This window comes from Apium graveolens, unplaced genomic scaffold, assembly GCF_009905375.1.
Source record: "Apium graveolens cultivar Ventura unplaced genomic scaffold, ASM990537v1 ctg7760, whole genome shotgun sequence".
In the NCBI taxonomy this organism is placed as follows: domain Eukaryota; kingdom Viridiplantae; phylum Streptophyta; class Magnoliopsida; order Apiales; family Apiaceae; genus Apium; species Apium graveolens.
Window position 1 is genome coordinate 60,027 of NW_027420604.1, and position 23,620 is coordinate 83,646.

The 23,620-nt window shown below is 32.0% G+C and overlaps 2 protein-coding genes across 2 annotated transcripts; both read right to left on the minus strand.

Annotated features, from left to right (window-relative positions):
* Positions 1–1,013: 1,013 nt before the first annotated feature.
* LOC141704363 (putative F-box protein PP2-B12) lies at positions 1,014–4,596 on the minus strand. The gene is made up of 3 exons (XM_074507594.1): positions 4,372–4,596; positions 3,215–3,321; positions 1,014–1,458 (listed from the first exon to the last, which is right to left on the minus strand). The coding sequence occupies exons 1-3, from the start codon at positions 4,594–4,596 to the stop codon at positions 1,014–1,016; spliced, it is 777 nt and encodes a 258-aa protein (XP_074363695.1).
* Positions 4,597–22,567: 17,971 nt separating this feature from the next.
* Positions 22,568–23,056, minus strand: LOC141704364 (F-box protein PP2-B15-like). The gene has a single exon (XM_074507595.1). It carries the CDS (start codon positions 23,054–23,056, stop codon positions 22,568–22,570), a length of 489 nt encoding a protein of 162 aa, XP_074363696.1.
* Between the last annotated feature and the right edge of the window lie 564 nt (positions 23,057–23,620).

Consider the following 23,620-nt stretch of genomic DNA (forward strand, 5'->3'; position numbering starts at 1 on the left):
CATGCATATATACGTTGAATTTCAAAAATGAACATTTTTTTAATAAATCAACTTTTATATTAACAATAGTGTAAATTTTACATTATTGTATATTATGATTGCAAGTCATCCTGACTTCAATTATGCATTTTTTATCATTTTAAATTGAGTAAGTTAATTGTAAGTTAGTAGTGAACTCAGTAATAATATAGCCCGTACATATAGTTTATTTAAATAAAATTCAAAATTTTTGGTTAACTCTGTATTCAACATAAATGTTATTTTTTAACTTTTTATTTGTAAACATACTAACGGCATTCTACAGATTAAGTATAATCGTTTCGTTTTAAACGTACAATGACTACCCTATTTATATTCATTCATTAATGTAAATTATACAACACATACAATAATATATATATATATATATATATATATATATATATATATATTTTCCTTAATGGTTTATATTTGAAACATTGTGTAATTTGTTATTGTCTTTTATGAAAATAATACACATTGATAAACAATCAACTTGTATTTGATATACGTTAGACATTGTACAACATTTACATATAAAAACCAATTAAGAACATTATAATTCTAGAAAATGACGCGTGTCTCGCACGGGTTATTATGCAATATTAAATAATAAAATAACACATACCTCATGATGTGTATGGAGGGATTGTGTACGCTGTATGTAATTATAATGATGTTTGAAGTAAATTTGAAATTATATTTAAAGTCATGATTGGAAATAAAATAGTGATTCAGGTTAAAAAGGTGAAATATTGCAGATGAAGGTATTATAAAATAAATTTATAATTGGAGATGGCCTAAATAAAGGAAACTGTATTCGGTTATGATATGGGCCTTAAAATTGGACACACCATGATACGAACAACATTGTCTTAAAACCCTTAAATTTTACATAAAATATAATTCATCAACATCCTTCAAATAACAGATAATTCATATTACATGAGAAAAGTTTTTAAAGACAAAATAAAGCATGCCAACATATAAATTCATTAAACAACTGCCATGGGTTGTTTAGGCCTAAACTCGAAACCTTGTACGATAAGGCCAGCCTTGAGTACATTTGTATCAGTTGACATAAATCGCGTCTCCACCTCATCATCATCATCTCTTGCACCAGTCTCAAACTCTGCTATCTTAATCTCCATCAATTCGTCCTTCCTCCACCGACTAAACTCTCCATTTCGTTGCTCAATATTGTGTGCAGATGTTCGTGGATCAGGATAAACTATGCTAGCTTCATCATCAGGCACCTCCTCTCTTTCATTAACAAATCTAATGGATGTCTTTGCCGAATCAAGTCCGCAGGCATCCTCATATATTTTAAAGACAAGATATGTTTCATAAGTGGTGTGAGGAGATAACATTCCAATTTTCATTTTGCCACGAATATCAACACACCGCCCCTTGTCAAGTACAGCAACCTCCTCTGAAAATCTGTTCACATGGATAATACATTGAGGCATGAATGCCTGATACATGCGATGAGAGGACGACTTTAATCATATTCATCATGCGTTCGGAGTACGTGTAAACTAGTCAAACTGTTTGTGAGTTACTCGAACTCGGCTCGTAAAAAATTCCAATTCGGCTGGGAATTAATCGAGCCGAGCTCGAGTTCGAGCTCGAGTTTTTCAAATTTGTAATCGAGTCGAGTTTGAACTTCTGATTACTCGGCTCGTAAGGTTCGAGCCTTATTGAGTCTCTTTTATTTTCAGTTATTTTTATTAAAAAAATATTTTGATATTTTTTACATATTATTTATTTATTATTCAATCGAACTTGAGCCAAACCATCCTATTTCGAATTTTTGTTAATATTTAGTGAAATAAATTCGAGTTTTCAAACCGAACTCGAGCCTACCGAACTTTTTACTTGAAACTAAAACCTCGGTCGAGTTCAAAGCTCGAACCCGAACTATTTTTATTGAGGTCAAGCCGAGCCACGGTCTAGGACTCGGCTCAACTGGATTACACCCCTAGTTTGGAGTTGTTGCACACAAAACTACAGTTTGTTGCGCAAAATTAGCTCAAATCCTATTTTATTAAAATTTTAAAATCTGCTCATTTAAAAAGTGTTTTTACCAAAAAGGACGAGGAAGTATGCTTTTGAAAAAATACGACCTTGTAGTTCTAATTCTACTATTAAATCACATTTAAAATATTATTTTTTCATAAAATATGTGTATATCAATAATATTATAAAATATTAAATATCAAAATATGTGCATATCGAAAATATTATTAAAGATTTATTTTGTGAACAAACACTTTCTCTATCAATACTACAATTTTTAACAGTAATTGCCTAAAGTGATTTACATCTTTTACAAGATAATGTCATAGTGACCTGCATTTCATAAAATTGACTTGCATTCAAGAATGGAGACCGAGAATAGTTAAAATTATTTAGATTTATCTTTAAATTGTAATTAGCTGGTTGGGTGTGACCGGTGAGGTGAAGTTATTCAAATTATTTAAGGTAACAGATCAGGCTACATGTAATATAGACTTCTTATTTGCATTCATATAGGAAATAAATATGCATAATGCTGTATTTAATTATCTTTATTAGCACTACTGTTTTACTCTTTTCTGTTATTTTTTTGACCAAAAAAGCCAATACCTAAAGAGATTGCAAATTTTAACAAAAAGGTTTGGTCTTAGCTCAAAATTTTGTTATTAAAATGTTATTATTAATAGACAAAAATGTGAATATTTTGAAAAATACCCTTCATAATATTGTTTTGCTACTTTATTTTCAAAAAAAGCATTCCATTTTATACTTTTAATAACATCTTTTATCAAAATATTAAGCAAAATTTATAATATATACATAATTTTTAAAAAATTTGGTATTGTGGGTTGTGACTCTAAACAACCCCTTAATTTGTCTTGTCACCCTCATCCCTAAATGCTTCTTTTCAATTGAGGTATGCATAAAATATAATACTACATTGTACAACTCAACACACAAGCTAACAGTTCCCAACTAGAGTGAATCCTCTTGCTATAACCATTGACCATAATTCCCACACTTATTAGTTTGTTATACTAGAAAGAAAATACTTATAACAAAGTTACTATGATTATATAGAGTGATGCACAAGTATTTGTAGTTACAACCGGATTAGTATTTAGCAAAATGTACCTTTGCATGTATGTAAATAATGCAACAATAATTATTCACATACCTTGAGTTACTATCATATAACCATTGCCACCACCAAGGAACAATGGCAAGCTGCCTAGCAGCTACCATTAAACATTTTTTTCCGCTTCCTTTATCCAACCAAAAACTCTGTTAGAACAATAATGAGATCAAGTAATTAGACAATTTAATTAAAAGATTTTGGACCATTCTCTTTTATCATGATACAAATACATAAGTAATCCAAAAATCATCATGAATAGTTCTAACTTCTAATACTTATTCATAATTTTTGGATAAATTATTGTAAATTTTTGGTTGTCAACTATCCAATCTTTACTCCCAATCATATAGCTACAAATAATTCATCTAAACACTAATTTTTTTTAATGGAGAAATTGAAGAAAATATGTCAATTTAGAACATTAATTACAAATAAAGAAATATTTAAATCTTTATGTCCTTACATTGACCAGTCTTTGAAGATATAAGGGTACATCTATAATATGTAAAATGCAAAAACGGCAGGGAATAAATTTAAATATATGAGAAAATTTAAATATATGGAGTAATACACATGGTAAACTTTGGTCATCCCAGTCTTAAAAAGAATAATCTTACCTTTCATTCACTTGTTTCTATATATTGTTTTCCAACTTTGACATTTGATAAGCACTTAAATAAATACCAATAATGGAATCCCAAATAAATATTAAAGAAAATAATATTTTATATTTTAAAACTAATTTTCACGGGGAACAATTATTTTATAATCATATTTTAATTAAAATATGTATAAGTATCTTAATGTTAATTAAACACATATTTAATTTTTATTTATAATCTTTTCTAACAGTAATACATCTTTAAATCTTTAGTATACCTATTTTATTTTTAAAAACCTTATTACAAAACTTTACATTAATGAAATAATTATTGAAATTATATTTAATAATTATTATTATTTTACATACATATAAAATAAACACATATAACTATTTTAATTAAAACTTATATTAACAGAAAAAATACTGGATCTAATATTAAAAAAAAAACTATCTTAATTGAAATAAAATTAATAGACAAGGATAAAAAAACATAAAAAAATATCAAAATGTTAAATATTAAATATTAAAAACAATACACAGAAATAAACTTAGTAAACAAATAATAATATCAAGAAATAATTGAGAGAATTACCACATTGCCATCGTCCAGCAGGATAGCAGAGTCACAGAGAGAAAAATAAAGTTGTTTTTTCGTGGTGTAAGTCAAGGTGGAGATTGATCTCCTGAGAATTTGATTAATATCAGGTGGTAAAAATTTGTTCCATAACTCATCCGAATCACCCGCAGCCCTACATGTATCCTTGGGTGATGTGAATGATAATATTAACGATAGGCAATTCTCCGTAAGGTGCTCCATCTTAGTTCTTTTGTGATGTATGATTTCCTTCCCCAAATTTGTCCTAAAGTTGATTGTAATGAAATAATTTGTTTTTTATTATCTTTGCTCCCTTATTTTTAACGCTACCTACCAGAAAGGTTTAGATGTTTCTAGATTTAAGCTAAATGGGCCGATACCTAAACTAGGTGACCAGATGGTCCAAAAGGAGGGATAATAAAAAGTGTGACCCCCTCAAGGTCCATCATGACCCATATTTTTTAAGGTCCAAAATTTTGACGACCTTTCTACACAGCTCATTTGAAAATAAAATGTTCACAAATTATTTTAACTAGCCCCGTGCTTCGTACACGTAAATTCCTTGCAATATACAAAAGTATTAAAAAATTTTGATTTTTCAAATAATGATTTTGAAATATACAAAAATATGAAAAATAATGATTTTTTGTAAATTTAAAAAATTCTAAGAAATTTAAAAATTGAATGATTTATTAAAAAAAGAAATATTATTATAAAATGCAAAATTTATTTGTAAAAATTTTATACTAAAAATATATCAATTCGTAATTGTATCTCGTACTTAAATTTCGATTAAGAAAACTTTTATGTTAGTTGAATTAACAAAGTCGATGTTACATTTTGAAATTTTTTGAAACATATGAATCTAAAAAATGTTAAACTATTATACATAAAATTCTTGGAGAGTTTTTTTTAAAAAATTTAAAAAAAACGCTTGGAGAAAAAAATTTAGGTTAAAAAATCATTAAATAATAAAAAAATTTAGGTTAAAAAATCATTAAATAATAAAATAATAAAATCATTAACTATTAAAATAAATAGTTGACTATTTATGTTATAAACATTATTGTAAAAATGACACGGCCCCTTACATTGTAAGATAATGTTTTTCTTTTGCTCTAGAAATTTTACTTTTTTAAAAAATTACTTTGAAAATTATAATCTAACAGATGTAAAATTTAAAGAAAAATAAAATATTTAAAATCTGTGCAGTGTGCAAATGTTCTTGAATTAAAAAAATAATGACTATATGTTTAGTCCAAACCTAACCACTTAATTAATTTTAAATATTACTATGCTTTAATTTGAACTCTATTAATATTTATATGCAACAATCTCAAGTTTATTTTTTTAGATCTTAGTTATAAGATTTAATAAATATACAAATATGTATGTTTATCTAAAAAATATTTACAAATATGTACATTTGATCTAGTAATTTTATGTTTATTGTAATAAGATAGAAAAAACTTGTTAAGTGCAATTTTTACAAATTTGTGAGTTTATTTTCTCTAATTATAATATTTTATATTTACTTGTCTTTGTCTATAGATTATTATTTATAATATCTCTTTTTGCACCGTTTTTTAACCTAATGTTAAACATCAAATCATAAAACAATTCTACCAATTAAAATTTAATACACACTATATTCTTACAAGTATAACAACATGGCAAATTATTTTTCTTTAAAGTTAGATTAATAGAGAAAAACACTATTATGCCTGATTCGATTGATCTTACATTTCCCAATTTTTTAATCTCAATAACAGGTTACTGTAACATGGACGATCACGATTAACAACTTGAACAAAAAAATGTCTTCTCTCTCAAAGGTTAACAGCTAGCTATGGGGTTGTGCCAACCGGAAAAAATTTCAAAATGAGGGGACTAAGGAAGGTGAGTTGAAGGTAGCTAAGAAGGGGTTTAGTGCTGAGAGCTTTAAACCGAAGCTTTAAATCAGATCCATTGGAGAAGCTTGAAAGCTAGGGGAGGGTTGGAATGGAAGGAGAAGAGTAGAAGTGTAGGAAAAAGTCAAGGGGAAAGGGGAAATGTCAAGACTTATGCGCAAGCATTAAAGAATGAGATAGACAAGATGGTGGATGTCAAAAGAGTTGTGGATGAGGGGGAGTGGCAAATGGTGCAAAGGAAGAAAAAGGTAGGGAAAGCAAGAATGGAGTCAAGTTTCACGATTTTTCTGTATAATATTCCGGGAGAGTGCAAAGCTAGGGAAATTTGGAATTGCTTGAGGGGTTCAGGGGTTATTTTGGATATAATTCTGCCTAGAAAAAGAGACAAAAGAGGGAAAATATATGGTTTTGTCAAGACAACTTCGGAGCTTGAAGCCAATACAATTATTCTTAATGTTAAGGTAAAGGGGGGTTTAGGATCTAATATTCGTATGAGTCTTAATGAAAAAAGGTTAGTAGAGATCAAGGAAAAGGAGATTTTAGGGTGTACAAAGATAATGTGGTTGGGTCAAATCAGATTAGGAATAGGGATGACTATAATAATATTAAGAAGGATGTGGTCAAAGTGAATGCTGAGGTTGGAAATAAGCATGAAAATGGAAATCAGGAGAAGGAGTTGGGGGTTGAAATGTTTGAATATATTGAAGCAGTAGTAGATAAAGATGTTGAGGAGGGTTTATATGATACCAAAGTGACTTTCTGTGAACGGATCGCTCTGAGCTGTTTTATCCTGTAAGTCATATTGTGGCAACCCATCACAATATAAGGGGGGCAATAATATCTTCAAGAACAGTCAAGTCTTCTTGAGGGCTTGGCGACTCAGTTGATTCTCTAATTCTGATAAAGCTTCATAGGGCTAAGTCATTTTCTCTAATTTCTTGTCAATTCGGTCTCTAATTATATATTGTTTGTGCCTTTGTGTTTGTTTCGTTACTTGGTTGAATTTGCCTGTTCATGTTAATTTGTTATATATAACTGTCCCATTGTTGCGCCTATAGTAATATTCCCAACAATATATACCATGTTTATGTCTCTTTATTTTAGTCACAACCAGGGGTGGATCTGAAAATATTTACTTCGTGGTGCACCGAGTAAATTTTGGATGACACCCTCTTGTTTTATTTATTTTAACGTGGGCACTTTAATATGTTCTTAAAATTTTAAATGGTTAAGAAACGTAAAAGAATTCTTTAGGGAGGACGCATGTTCTTCGATGGCCCTTTACTAGAATCTCCCCCGATCAGAACTCTCTAGTGAGTCTTAAGATTTTGTTTGAGAACAAAATGCTGCAGTTTTGGAAATGTCTCAGGAAACTATAATCCATTTTTAATCGTTCACATGATTTTGTGTTAAATTTTGCACAGTAACATTTAAATTGAGCTTACTAATAAATTTAATTTTAGAATTTTCGTTGATTGAGATTTGTTTAATAGACAAACCAGAAAAACATAAAAATTTATTTTGCTAAAGTGAGGTGCTGCTGAGATGCTCATGCTCTTATCATATGGCCAAATTCCTTGCTACCTTTATACTGGATGAATGCACTTCATTTACAGTAATTATGGACTACTTTTGTAATCCTGCCTTTGTTTGAAGAATGAAACATATATTAAAGAAGGGTTCGTTCCATAACAAATATTGTTAATAGTTGCTGTTGGCACAATGTAAGCAATATACTATATATATATACGTGTGTGTTTGTGTATGACTGGAGAAACAAGTATTTTGCCGAACTACTATTTTTTATTATGTTAAAGCAATTACAATATATAATGAAAAATAATAAGAAAGTGACTCCTACAAACTAAGATCTGGAAAATTGAAAGTCCTAAACAAACTCAAACATTAACATCTTATTTTGTAATGCTCCTATTTTATCTCGTTATGCTGACCAGAAACTGAAGACTCGGACAACATTAAGCACACACTAAACTAACAACTATCAACTAGAGTTCATGAATAAGGACAAGTTAAAATTAAATTCCAACAAACTCCCTCTTAATCTAAACTTTTCTGAATGCATTTCTTTACTCCAAGCAGATTCCTCATAATTTCAAAATTAACATAGGTCAGGGCTTTGCTGAGAGAATCTGCCCTTTGTTCTTCAGTACACGTGTGCTTCACAATTATTTCCCCATTCTCCACGCATTCACGTATAAAATGATACCAAATATTTATGTGTTTGCTTCTACCGTGAAACACCGGATTTTTAGCCTATTGCAGACTTATTGTCAATAAACAACGTAACTGGGCCAATGTCTTGTTCAGTAACTCGAGACAACAGCTTTCCCAACCAAATAGCCTGACAAGCCGCTGCAGTAGCTGCCATGAACTCGGCCTCACAGGATGAGAGTGCCACACATTTCTGTTTATGTGAGGCCCATGTTATCAAGCTTTTATTGAGGTAGAAGACCATTGAGGTAGAAGACCATCCCCCAGTGCTTTTTCTGTCTTCCACGTTACCAGCAAGATCGCTTTCTGAGTATCCGACCAAAACTTCGTTGTCACTGTCCTGTGAGTAGATTAAACCGAAATCCAATGTCCCTTTTACATAGTGAAGTATAAGTTTTGCTGCAGCCTGATGTAGAAGAGTTGGTCTCTCCATAAACCTACTCACAATGCCCACATAATATGCTATATCAGGTCTGGTGTGGACAAGATATCTCAAACCTCCGATTATACTTTTAAACTCAGTAGAGTTGACTTCTTTTCCGCCTTCGTCTTTGTTGATGATTTCCTTGGGATGCATCGGAACTTTAGTCGGGCTGCAGTACAACATACCAGCTTTGTTAAGAATTTTCTTCGCGTACCCCCTATATTTTGTAGTAGGTTAGCTTGCTAAAATCACACATATCAAACTTACTTGCCATTTGTTCCTTGAACTCTGTGATGGCTGCAACATTTGCTCCTATTAGGAAAATATCATCGACATAGATGCCAATTATTATCACTTCCTTTCCCCCATTTTTTGTGTACACAGCCTGCTCATAAGCACACCTGACAAAGCCCAACTCCTCCAAACATTTGTTCAATTTTGAGTACCAAGCCCTGGGAGCTTGACGAAGACCGTATAGAGCTTTTAAGGGTTTGTAAACAAGATGTTCCTGTCCTGGTTTGACAAACCTTCGGGTCGCCTAACATAGACCTCTTTCTTGATTTCCCCGTTCCAAAAAGCCATTTTGACGTCAAGATGGTGAACCTCCCAGTTCCCTTTTGCAACATGAGCAAATTAGTAGGCTTATTATCTCAATTCGCGTGACTGGTGCAAAAACCTCATCGAAGTCTATGCCTTATTTCTGCACACATACTTTGGCTACAATCCTTGCCTTATGTTTAATAATATTTCCGTTTGCATCTCGTTTAATCTTGTATATCCATTTCAGATCAATGGGTTTTCAACCTTGAGGCAGCTCTGTTAACTCCCAGGTTCCATTTCTCTCTACTGCATCCATTTCAATTTCCATAGCTTTCTTCCATTCAGCTCCCCTAGCTGCTTGAGTGTAATTTGCTGCCTCATCTAACCCCATTAGATACAATTCTTCACTTTCCAAATCAATGGGTTCGGTTTCACCGTAAATCTCACTTAGTGGCATGTACCTTCGAGATTCATCATCAGATTCTGAGCTCGATATGGACCTATTAGAGTTTGAAGTGCCCCCTATTGACATTTCTCTCCCAGAGGCTGAGCTAGACATACTTGGGCTTTGCACATCACTTGCAGCAGTGCTACTGTGGTTGTCATTTGAGGCTGATAATCTTGTTCCGGAGTTATCAGTTTCTTCCCATACTTCATCACCTTCACTTGATGTTTCCAACAAGTTTGTGGCCACAGTAAATGATCCCAACCGTGTTGTTCCCTAAATTTCTTCTAAGTGCCACTTTCTTATTAAGTCAGGCGGAAAGTGTTTTAAATATAAGCCTTAGGTACTTAAAAAGAGAATGTCAATTGAAGTTATTGTTGCTCCTGAACATTTTTGGTGTGATAAGGCGAGGTCAAGTAGTTTTGTGAGGTTTTAAATAGGAGCAACACTAGGGATCCCAAAATTGTTTCCGGATGCAGAGTGTTGCATTTCAATTCCAAGTAGTTGTTGGTTATGAGTATTTATAACTTTGTCCATGTTAGCTGTACAATGGTCTGATCAGATGTCTCACTGGGCGACAATGTCATCCCTGTATTAGTGATAGTTGCCACATTATAGTCAGGAAAGGTTGTCATGCACACAGCTAGAGTGTTTTGATTGAAAGTGTTTGACATGAAACTATGACTACCTCTAGTGATCCTTACTTGTTCTGGATATCCACCTCGAACAATATCCTTATGGTAGAATCTCTTATGGTTTTATTCAAAACCCTTGCTGAGCGAGTTCTGAGAATGTAGACGAAACATTTGTAATTGGAATCAGAATGCATATGCAGATCATTATGCTAAAATCAAGAAAAGTAAGTTATGGCACATAGGTCCGGTATTTCAGTTCTTAAAAAAGGCTGAAACATCTAATGACTCATCATCTGAGCTTATTGTCCAGGTATCCCTTTTTCGATAAGAGAGAACAATGTAGCAGTGTATGTTAATGGAACATTGCACTAGATTGTATCTTGCAGTATTGGATTGTATCTGGGACTAATGGATTGTATCTTGCGATGATTGATGATAACTTCCTTGTTATCTTCACTAGGATGATAACTCCCTTGTTATCTCGAGTTGGTTCCGATAAGTTCCAGCTGCCCCCGATAGTTTCATATGATTTCGCTGCCAAGCATTTGAGAGATTTTCTCTTCACCAGCAGTGATCTTTTCTCAGCCCTTCCTTTTGTCGAGACTCTTGTGCTCCTGGATGAGAGTGAACCTTCAGTTGAGACTCTTGTGCTCCTAGATGAGCGTAAAGAGTGAGCATTTGACCTGATTACCTTCTATGCAAATACACTCTGTTTCATCTACCCAAAGATATGATAGTCATATGATTTTTTTGTTAATTGGCCTACAATGATTCTGATTTGTCAAGGATTTCTCTAACTGCAGGTTTATCCTTGCAATAGAATACTTACGGCTTTATTCAAAACCCATGCTCAGCGTGCAAGTTCTGAGAACATAAACGAAACGCTTGTTACTGGAATTAGAATACTCAAGAGAATGGTGCCCTGCATTATAGGGACAACAGAGAGCTTTTCTGAAATTTGTAACTATGAAGTGAAGTGACTTCCATGGTCCATATTTCTACTGCCACTTAAGGTGTAAGCATGAGAGTTATTTGAGGTCACCTCGTAAAAATATTCTAATTCGGCTATTGGATTATACGAATGCTTATCGAGTCTGTTTTTAACGTATGTTCCGCTTCAGTAAAATAATTTTCAGAAATTAAATCACGTAGATAAAGTAGAAAGAGAAAAGGGAACCTGATATATTTGAGGCTTTAAATTTTTTTCTCCAACATTTTATTCTATCCCCACCAAGTGCATCCCATGTTCATGTCTCTTTCTTTTAGTCACAACTCTTCTGTGCCAGTGAGTCTTAAAATTTCTGTTTCAGAATAAAATGCTGCAGTTTTGATAACATCTCAGGAAAGGAGGCTGAGACATATCCCAGCTTACCGTTTTCTTCAACCATTATGAAATACATTTTCTTGCGCTATTTTGTTAGTATGAAACATTAGATCATCTCCAAAATATTGATGGAGGCGCGTCCTGCTTATCACGGGATAATTGGTCGAGAATTGCTGCTGAATCTTCCGGTGCCCTGTCATATCTTCCTCTGCAGCTTCTATACCTGTAATTCATATAGATGTTAAATTAGCTAACATATTACTGGCTGATAATAATGTATCTAAAATTTCAGATTGTGGAGCTTTGAGGTTGGTACCCATGGATCAAACCAAAGTAACTACATTAGTCCAGGGTACTTTAGGATACTTGGACCTTGAATACTTACATTCAGGCCAACTGACCGAGAAAAGTGATGTTTATAGTTTTGACTTTTACCTTGCAGAGCGCTTTTAATATGGAGAAAACCAATTTGCATGGCTAATCCCGAGGAAGAAAGAAATCATTGAGAAAATTTACTAAACATCCATGGCCAATCAACATGGGAATGAAGAGATGACGAGTTTAATAGGTCACAGTGAGATTCAGCTTTCTGATCTTTAGGAAAATCATGGCATATATTATGATCCTTAATAGATCATAGTTTGTTGCACATGTAGACAAAGCTCCTTTAAATATCTTAAGTTTTGTAATGTGTTATATGCATTGTATCCAATACATGATAATGCATTGATTTGTAAAAGTAATTATATGAAAAACTTATATCAGTATCTATGTCTTAAAGAATATCTGATTGGCATGGATTCTTCTGTTGAAGAGTCAAAAGATATATAAAAAACTGAGAATGAAATCGATCGAGTGATGTTCGTGTCATTGGGATACGCGGGCAAGAGGTGTCAGACGACCCCCTTATAATTTTTTCTGTTGCAATCGAATGATGTTCGTGTGGATATGCGGGCAACAGGTGTCAGAAGAACCCCTTACAATTTTTTCGATTGCATTTTTAATTTTCCCTTTATTTAAATTTGGGACACCTAGCACTACTCATTAAATTTTTGATATATCGATGGATTATTGCATGTATTTTTTCCTTTGATTGATTATTAAATAAGGTTAGAATTCCAAAATTCATAATTTTTTTATGGTAACAAGAATACCAAACCCTGTTATATACAGACTATAGTTATTAGGACACAAAGGCTAGGGTTTTAGGCTTTTAGCCATTTTTTCAAATACCTTCAGTTGCTAATGGCTACAAAACCTTTAGGCCATTACCTACCGGAAGAAGTCTTTGAGCAGATTCTTGTGAAAATACCATGCATAAAATCTATACTAACATGCACCTCAGTTTGTAAAATATGGTATTTTTTAATTAAATCATCTCGATTCATCAACACTCATCTCTCTAGTTCAAATAACACCAAATACTTGTTATACCACAGTTCACCTTATCGCAACGAATATTCATTATTCTAATAGTGAAGCATATAGGAATTGTGCGAAATCAGAGTTTCTTTGTGGGCTTAATGATGTTAAGGTGCATGGTTGCTGCAATGGAGTGGTTTGCTATACCAAGCTTTACCAAAATCGCAAATATCGTGGACTTATCTATCTCTGGAACCCTTTTGTTAGAAAACTGAAAGTTCTTCCTAAGTTTGGAGAAAAGTGTTATTCTAGAGAAGCCAAAGAGGCTATTGGATTTTGGTTTGATAAAGAGGCCATTCGTTACTTGAAGTGCCAGAGAAGTTAATATCATTCTGATCAAACTGATCATCTTTTTCGTTACCGTGCTCTTTTTCGTACTCAACTTGGAATATATATTTGTATGACGGACCTGGATTTTAATGTTACATTTTTATGTATATTTTAGGGAAAGGCCCCGGCCGACGACGATGATGTTGATGATGGTGGGGGCAGTGAAAGGACAGAATCCGATGATGACAATGACCGAGATATGAGTGTGCCTTATAACGTAGTCTCTCGTGGCGGTCTTATAATTAGGGGTTAAATATCGATGTAATGGGTTATGAATGTTTTGCAGGATAATTTGAATTATCCTTGTGAACTAAATTTATGGGAATTTGTAAGATGATCTAAGCTAATGTCGGATTGTTTTAACTTTTTGTATAGTCGAAATGGTTTTCTGATAATATAAATGTAAAGTATGGTATCTTTCATATTTAGGTTGGTTTAAATGTGTGGATGATTTCTTAGTATTGGTTTTGCATATTTTTATATATTTTGGTGTTGAATTGTGCTACAATTGTATATAGATTGGGATTTGTGATTGGACAGGTTTAGAATTCAATTTGAAAGCCGAAAAAGGATGGAATCAGAAAAAATAGCAGGATACTGCTTCTAGAGAGAGAATTTAATGACGGAATTCTGGGTAACTTATGACGGAATTCTGGGTTATTTGGGACGATTGTTCTTTATAATTTTATTCATTTTTTGTTTTAAATAAATCCTGGCAAGCTTGTGGGCCCAAGATGATAACTTACGACATACAAATCGTCGTAAATTAAAGATAAAATGACGGTATATTCCGTCGAAAGTGTAATTATCAGCCCACTAAAAGTGGGCTCCACTTCCCTAACTTGCGACATTTTGCTTCAATTTGTGACGAAATGTATACTTATGACGAAATCTTTACTTATAACGAAATATGTACCTATGACGAAATATGTACCTATGATAAAATTGGGACTTGTGATAGAATTGATTTATGAGGGTTAATTATCAACTAGGTCACGTACTCTGTCCAAATGTATCAAGTGAGTCACCGATAAAAAATGGACTCAAATGAATCACTCATTTGAAAATTTGTATCAAAATTATCACTCTATCGTTAGTCAAAATTCATAAAAGTATTATATATTAAGTTGTGCACATTTTTTGTGAATGATATTACATCCAAATGAAAGGTTCCGATTTCTACTATTTTAGATAATATTGTTAGATTTTTAAAATTTTATCAACTATTTATTTTTAATTTTTGATTGTTTTATTTGATTTAAATAAAAATAAATAGTAGACAATTTTTTAAAAATCTAAAAATATTATTTAAAATATTAGAACTCAGAATCTTTCATTTGGATGTAATATCATTCATAAAAAATGTGTGAAACTCGATATATATTACTTTTAAAAATTTCGACTAACTATAGAGTGATGTTTTTTATACAAATTTTCAAATGAGTGACTCATTTGGGTCCGTTTTTATATCGGTGACTCACTTGATACAGGTACTTAGAAAAAAGAATGTCAATTGAAGTTATTGTTGCTCCTGAACATTTTTGGTGTGATAAGGCGAGGTCAAGTATTTTTGTAAGGTTTTAGATAGGAGCAACGCTGGGGATCCCAAAATTGTTTCCGGATGCAGAGTGCTGCATTTAAATTCCAAGTAGTTGTTGGTGATGAGTATTTATAACTTTGTCAATGTTAGCTGTACAATGGTCTGATCAGATCTCTCACTGGGCGACAATGTCATCGCTGTAGTAGTGATAGTTGCCACATTGTAGTCAGGAAAGGTTGTCATGCACACAGCTAGAGTGTTTTGATTGAAAGTGTTTGACATGAAACTATGAGAACATAGCTACCTCGAATGATCCTTACTTGTCCTGGACATTTACCTCAAACTATATCCTTGTGCTAGAATCTCTTATGGTTTTATTCAAAACTCTTTCTGAGCAAGTTCTGAGAATGTAGAGTTTAATCCATCAGGTTTATGCTATCTTTGTGTAACACATAGTCTCTCTGTTTATGCTCCTTATGAAGCTGTTGAGTGTGATACAGAGAGTTTATTGGTTCCGAATCCCACACAAAATAGAGATGACAAGATGTCAACTGCCAGAACATGTCAAGATCAAAACCAGGTATGGTGAACTGATCAAATCAATCGAAGAGTCTGAGCAAAACACCTACGGTATGGTTCTCAACACTTTTCATGAAATTGAGCCTGCTTATGCAGATCATTATGCTAAAATCAAGAAAAGTAAGTCATGGCACATAGGTCCTGTATTTCATTATGCTAGATAAACAAAAACCTGACTCTGTTCTCTACTTAAGTTTCGGTAGTATGGTCAGATTTTCTGATGCTCAACTTACTGAAATTGCATTTGCTCTCGAAGCATCAAACACAAAATTCATTTGGGTAATTCCCAAGGGTGCCGAGAATCTAGAATCATGGTTGCCACCAGGGTTTAAAGAAATATGGCGAAAAATAACAAGGGCTTAATTTATTCAAATCAAACGCAATTAAAGAACAAGTTTAAAATTAGAATTTGAAATACTAACTAAATACTTGTCACTTCAAATGAAAGTTTTGCTGAAATTTCTTTCACGAATTTTTTTCCCCAGAAAATTTTATCGAGATTGGGACGGAAATTTTTTCCCAAGAAAATTTTTTCTAGAATTTTTTTTCCGGGAAATTTTCTCGGGATCGGGAGGGAAATTTTTTCTGAGAAACTTTTCTCGGAATTTTTTTTCCCGATAACTTTTTCTTGGAAAATTATCAGCGATTCTTGTCCAGGAGCCCCTTTTACGATAAGGGAACACGATGTAGTGTATGCTAAAGGAACATTGTACTTTTCCTGGATTTAACATTTTGCTAGATTTTTGGAGATGAGAGATGAGTAAGTATTGGATCCCATTTTCTAAAAGGCTCCACCTCTCGATATGTTATGCATTGGGGGGAGCGCGAACTAGTTCGGATCGGTTTTTGAATGAAATTGGAATCAAAATTGTATATTTTCGGTTATATAAATTGAAGACTGTAATTGTATAATTGGTTCGGCTTCAGTTTAAAAACCTAAATTTAGTTTTTACTGATTCAGGTTCGATTACAATTTTTACATGTCCAGTTGGAGTTTCGATCTTTTAATTGTGATCCAGTAATCTTCCAATCTTTTCTAAAATAAATGAGTTAAAATTTAAAGTTTTGCATTTTAATTTTGATATATGGATGGACTACTGCATTTTTTCTGTTGATTGAATGTTAAATAAGGTTATTACATGTTAATTTTAGGCTTAGGGTTTTAGGATTTCAGTTAATTTTTCACTAAACCTCTGTTTTGCTAATGGCTACAAAACCTTTATGCCATTACATACCAGAAGAAATCACAGAACAGATTCTTGTAAAATTACCATACACAAAATCAATATTAAGATGCACCTTAATTTGTAAACTATGGTAGTACTTTTTAATTAAATAATCTCAATTTATCAACACTCACCTCTCTAATCCAAATAACACCAAGTACTTGTTATGCCAGCACACTTCACCTTGTGAATCCTTTAGTAATTATTCACTATATTCTGATACTAAACCATCTAGGAATTGTGTAACATTAGTCTTTTCCCGTGAACTAGAACATGTCACTGTGCATGGCTGCTGCAGTGGAGTGATTAGCTGTACTGAGTTTCGTGAAAGTCGTGGAAATATCTATCCCTGGAATCCTTTTGTTAGGAAATGGAAAATTCTTCCTAAGTTTCGAGAGAAGTGTTATCGTGAAGATGCCAACGAAACTATTGGATTTTGGTTTGATAAAGAGAAAAACGACTACGAGGTTGTGAAACTTAGTCATACCAAAGTGGCATATTGTGTTGATTTGTATAGCCTGAGAAGTAATTCTTGGAAAATTATCAGCGATTCTTGTCCAGGTGCCCCTTTTACGATAAGGGAACACAATGTAGTGCACCTTTTACGATAAGGGAACACAATGTAGTGTATGCTAAAGGAACATTGTACTGGCTGGTGGAAAATGGGCAGGCCAGTAGGATTATTTCATTAAATTTGAATAATGCCATGTTTCGAGAGGCGTTAATAAGTACAAGTTTTCCGACTGCAGGTTTATTAATGAACCCATGGTGTCTTAAAGAAGTGGATGCTAATTCCCTTGTTATCTTGAAAATGAATGATCTGGGTTGGGTGTGTATCACGAAAGGACATCAAGAGAGTCTCGAGTTATTATACACAGACATGGATAAAAGAATGGTGCCCTGCATAGAATAACAGGGAGGTTTTCTGAAATTTGTAACTATGAAGTGAAGAGACTTCCATGGTCCATATTTCTACTGCCAATTAAGGGATTTTTTTGTTAAGTTTTGCACATTAACATTTAAAGTGAGCTCACTCATAAATTTAATCCTAAAATTTTCGTAAAGACTGAGATATTTTTAGTAGAAGAACCAAAAAACATAATTTTTTTGCCAAAGTGAGGAGATATATAAAAAACTGAGCATGAAATCAAATGATATCCGTGTCATTGAGATATGCGGGCAAGAGGTGTCATGCGACCCCCTTATAACTGAGCAAGAGGTGTCAGGACACAAAGGCTAGGGTTTTAGGCTTTTAGCTATTTTTTCATAAACTTTCAGTTGCTGATGGCTTCAAAACATTTAGGCCATTACCTACCGGAATAAGTCTTTGAGCAGATTCTTGTGCAAATACCATGCATGAAATCTATCCTACACCTCAGTTTGTAAATTATGGTATTTTTTTAATTAAATCATCTCGATTCATCAACGCTCATCTCTCTAGTCCAAATAACACCAAATACTTGTTATGCCACAGTTCACCTTATCGCAACGAATATTCATTATATTATTATAGTGAACCATATAGGAATTGTGCGAAATCAGAGTTTCTTTGTGGGCTTAATGATGTTAAGGTGCATAGTTGCTGCAATGGAGTGGTTTGCTATACCAAGCTTTACCAAAATCGCAAAGATCGCGGACTTATCTATCTCAGGAACCCTTTTGTTAGAAAACTGAAAGTTCTTCCTAAGTATGGAGAAAAGTGTTATTCTAGAGAAGCCAAAGAAGCTATTGGATTTTGGTTTGATAAGGAGAAAAACGACTACGAGGTGGCGAAAATTAGTTAGACTGAAGTGGCATCTTCTATTGATTTGTATAGCCTGAGGAGTAATTCTTAGAAAACTATAAGTGATTCTTGTCCAGGTGTCCATTTATGCCCGATATTGGAGCACAATGTAGTGTACACTAAAGGAACATTGCTCTGGCTGGCGGAAGAAAAGTCGAGACACTGGAAGATTGTTTCGATAAATTTGAGTAGAAGCATGTTTCAAGTGGCTTTAAAGGTACTAATTTTTCAGTCTTAGGTATATGGTATCAGTTTACGGGGCCCTAATATACATATACCATGAAAATTCATATATATTTACTTGAAGAAGTTAAATATTTTTGGGGCTCTTGAGTGTAGGGGTCCTAGGCGCAAGTCTTGGTCACCTATAGCCAGGGCCACCCCTGTCTTCTGCATGAATGGTCTTCGTTGTGTTTGTATGAATGGTCTTCGTTGTGTTTGTATAGTGAAAGTATATGATGAGATTCTTGAATTGTTATATACGGATGTGAATGAGAGTTCTAGTAATTACTTTTGTCTGTTAGGTTTCAGAAATAACGGTGAAGCTCTCCTTCATATAAGCAAATTTACTCAGTTTCAGCAACCCAGAAATTTGATAGTTTCATACGATTTTGGTGCCAATCAATTGACTGATTTGTTTTTAACCAGCGAAAGTCTGTTCTCTGCCTATCCTTTGGTTGAGACTCTTGTGCTCCTAGATGAGAGATGAGAGTGACATGAATGTGGTTGGATGGCAGAAAATGGTTAAGATTCTGAAAACGTTGTTTGGGAAGATTTCAAACTAATATTAGTTCTGAATAAGATGCTTATGGGGCCAAATCAGTTTTCACTGTCCATATTTCTAGTGCCACCAAGAACCGATGCGAAAAATAAGATTTTTTACTACACCCACGAAAATATCGATTTTTTGCATTTTTCATATCAGTACATAACCGTTGTCCATTGACGTTTTTCTTGTAGTGCACTAAGGTATAAATAGGTGAGTTATTTAAGGTCACCTCGTAAGAATATTTGAATTCGACTATTGAATTATACAAATACTTTATCGAGTCTATTTTTTTAAGGTATGTTTAGCTTCAGGAAACTTATTTCAGAAATCTAATAAACGTATGTAAATCTCTTCTATATATAATAGGAGAACAAGGATAATTAGTGAGATTAAAAATTCTCATTGAAAAGACTAAACTACCCCTATTTTTAATTTTTATAAAAAAGATGTGTTTTGTGGAAATCAAACTCGAGATATTTAATTCATCTATATAACCTCATACCACTACACCATAATCTCACATATGTTTTTTATCATACACATAATATGTAAGTTTGCTAAATGAATATTTTATTTAACTTTAAAGATATTTACTTGAATTCCACAAAAACAAGATAGTTACTTTATTATTTGTACAGTTAATTTTAAAGAATTAAATTTCGGATATAGAATTAGATATAGTACATAAATGAATTAATATTTTATTCATTTATCTTTTTTTTTTTGACTTTGAAAATGTATCTCATATATTTTTAACATATTTTATTATTATAAAAAGTAATTAAAATGTACATATATTATTTTTAGATAAAATATTGAAAATAGAACGCTTATATATAAATAATCTATAATGGTATTACATATTTAGATGAGTTCGAATTATAGTGAGTCAAAATATTTTATTTTATTCCAATTTAAAATTAGAACTTGGCCCATTCTTCAAAAAATATCCGAAATTTGAATACATGACTCGGCCGAAAAACATCGTCAATTCTACATTTAGTAAATTTAAATTACAAGTTCGGCGAGAATATCTTACCAATAATGTAATTTTTTTATATATATTTTATGTTAATATAAATTAATGTGTTTTAGGTGTTTATAAGATCAAGACAATTGATTATTTATATTAAAATTATTAACTTCACTGGTAGCACATTATTATTTTTGGTACTTGTCCCGATTTTAAAAATATTTGAAATTTGATATGAGACCTCACAAAATTTTTTAAAACTACGATGATATATTAAATCGATTTATTATTTATTTTTTACTTAAAATAAACTAGCTTTTTAAAAAGAATTCTTCTAGATAATTAATATTCATTGATTAAGATAATATTGTACAAATATTTTGAATTATTTTTATATTTTAAATTATTTAAATAAAAGTTTTATCTAGACTATATTGTGACATTTGATTCAATGTATTTTATATTATTTAAAGAAAAAAAAATATATTATTCACTAATTTGAATGAATTAACCAGTTCAACTAATATTTATAAAATTTTATCAAATTGAAAAATACTTAATTTTAGGATAATAGAATACAAGATTTTTAAATTATTATATGAAGAAATATTAGAGTAGTAATGAAAGGAACTTAAAAACAGTTTAAATAATGATATAATTATAATTTTTCCTTCGAATCCTTGAAATAAATCATGAATATCAATAATAAGTCTTTATAATATATAATTTATTTTTATGTTACAACCATGATTGATACTCAGTTGCGTAAAAACTAGTTATAGATTGTTTGTTAGTGATAATATGAATACCATATATAAATTATTACAATTTATTTATTACATAATTTTAATTTTTGAATAATTATAAATGCATGTTATTTAAGTAATCATTTATCTCACTAGATATTAATAGTGATTAAAAATGTACATAAATCAGATATTTAGCATATAAATAATTGAAATCATCGTAATTTATTAAGAAATGTAGCATACGACAATATACATGCTCTCACACACATATAACTTAGTGTTATTTTGGTAACCGTAGTGTAAATAAAAAACTAATATTTTTCCATGCATATATACGTTGAATTTCAAAAATGAACATTTTTTTAATAAATCAACTTTTATATTAACAATAGTGTAAATTTTACATTATTGTATATTATGATTGCAAGTCATCCTGACTTCAATTATGCATTTTTTATCATTTTAAATTGAGTAAGTTAATTATAAGTTAGTAGTGAACTCAGTAATAATATAGCCCGTACATGTAGTTTATTTAAATAAAATTCAAAATTTTTGGTTAACTCTGTATTCAACATAAATGTTATTTTTTAACTTTTTATTTGTAAACATACTAACGGCATTCTACAGATTAAGTATAATCGTTTCGTTTTAAACGTACAATGACTACCCTATTTATATTCATTCATTAATATAAATTATACAACACATACAATAATATATATATATATATTTTGCTTAATGGTTTATATTTGAAACATTGTGTAATTTGTTATTGTCTTTTATGAAAATAATACACATTGATAAACAATCAACTTGTATTTGATATACGTTAGACATTGTACAACATTTACATATAAAAACCAATTAAGAACATTATAATTCTAGAAAATGACGCGTGTCTCGCACGGGTTATTATGCAATATTAAATAATAAAATAACACATACCTCATGATGTGTATGGAGGGATTGTGTACGCTGTATGTAATTATAATGATGTTTGAAGTAAATTTGAAATTATATTTAAAGTCATGATTGGAAATAAAATAGTGATTCAGGTTAAAAAGGTGAAATATTGCAAATGAAGGTATTATAAAATAAATTTATAATTGGAGATGGCCTAAATAAAGGAAACTGTATTCGGTTATGATATGGGCCTTAAAATTGGACACACCATGATACGAACAACATTGTCTTAAAACCCTTAAATTTTACATAAAACATAATTCATCAACATCCTTCAAATAACAGATAATTCATATTACATGAGAAAAGTTTTTAAAGACAAAATAAAGCATGCCAACATATAAATTCATTAAACAACTGCCATGGGTTGTTTAGGCCTAAACTCGAAACCTTGTACGATAAGGCCAGCCTTGAGTACATTTGTATCAGTTGACATAAATCGCGTCTCCACCTCATCATCATCATCTCTTGCACCAGTCTCAAACTCTGCTATCTTAATCTCCATCCATTCGTCCTTCCTCCACCGACTAAACTCTCCATTTCGTTGCTCAATGTTGTGTGCAGATGTTCTTGGATCAGGATAAACTATGCTAGCTTCATCATCAGGCACCTCCTCTCTTTCATTAACAAATCTAATGGATGTCTTTGCCGAATCAAGTCCGCAGGCATCCTCATATATTTTAAAGACAAGATATGTTTCATAAGTGGTGTGAGGAGATAACATTCCAATTTTCATTTTACCACGAATATCAACACACCGCCCCTTGTCAAGTACATCAACCTCCTCTGAAAATCTGTTCACATGGATAATACATTGAGGCATGAATGCCTGATACATGCGATGAGAGGACGACTTTAATCATATTCATCATGCGTTCGGAATACGTGTAAACTAGTCAAACTGTTGGTGAGTTACTCGAACTCGGCTCGTAAAAAATTCCAATTCGGCTGGGAATTAATCGAGCCGACCTCGAGTTCGAGCTCGAGTTTTTCAAATTTATAATCGAGTCGAGTTCGAACTTCCGATTACTCGGCTCGTAAGGGTCGAGCCTTATTGAGTCCCTATTATTTTCAGTTTTTTTATTGTAAAAATATTTTTATATTTTTTATATATTATTTATTTATTATTTAATCGAACTTGACCCGAACCATCCTATTTCAAATTTTTATTAATATTTAGTGAAATAAATTCGAGTTTTTAAACCGAACTCGAGCCTACCGAACTTTTTACTTGAAATTAAAAGCCCGGTCGAGTTCAAAGCTCGAACCTGAACTATTTTTATTGAGGTCAAGCCGAGCCACGGTCTAGGACTCGGCTCAACTGGATTACACCCCTAGTTTGGAGTTGTTGCACACAAAACTATGCTCAAAATTAGCTCAAATCCTATTTTATTAAAATTTT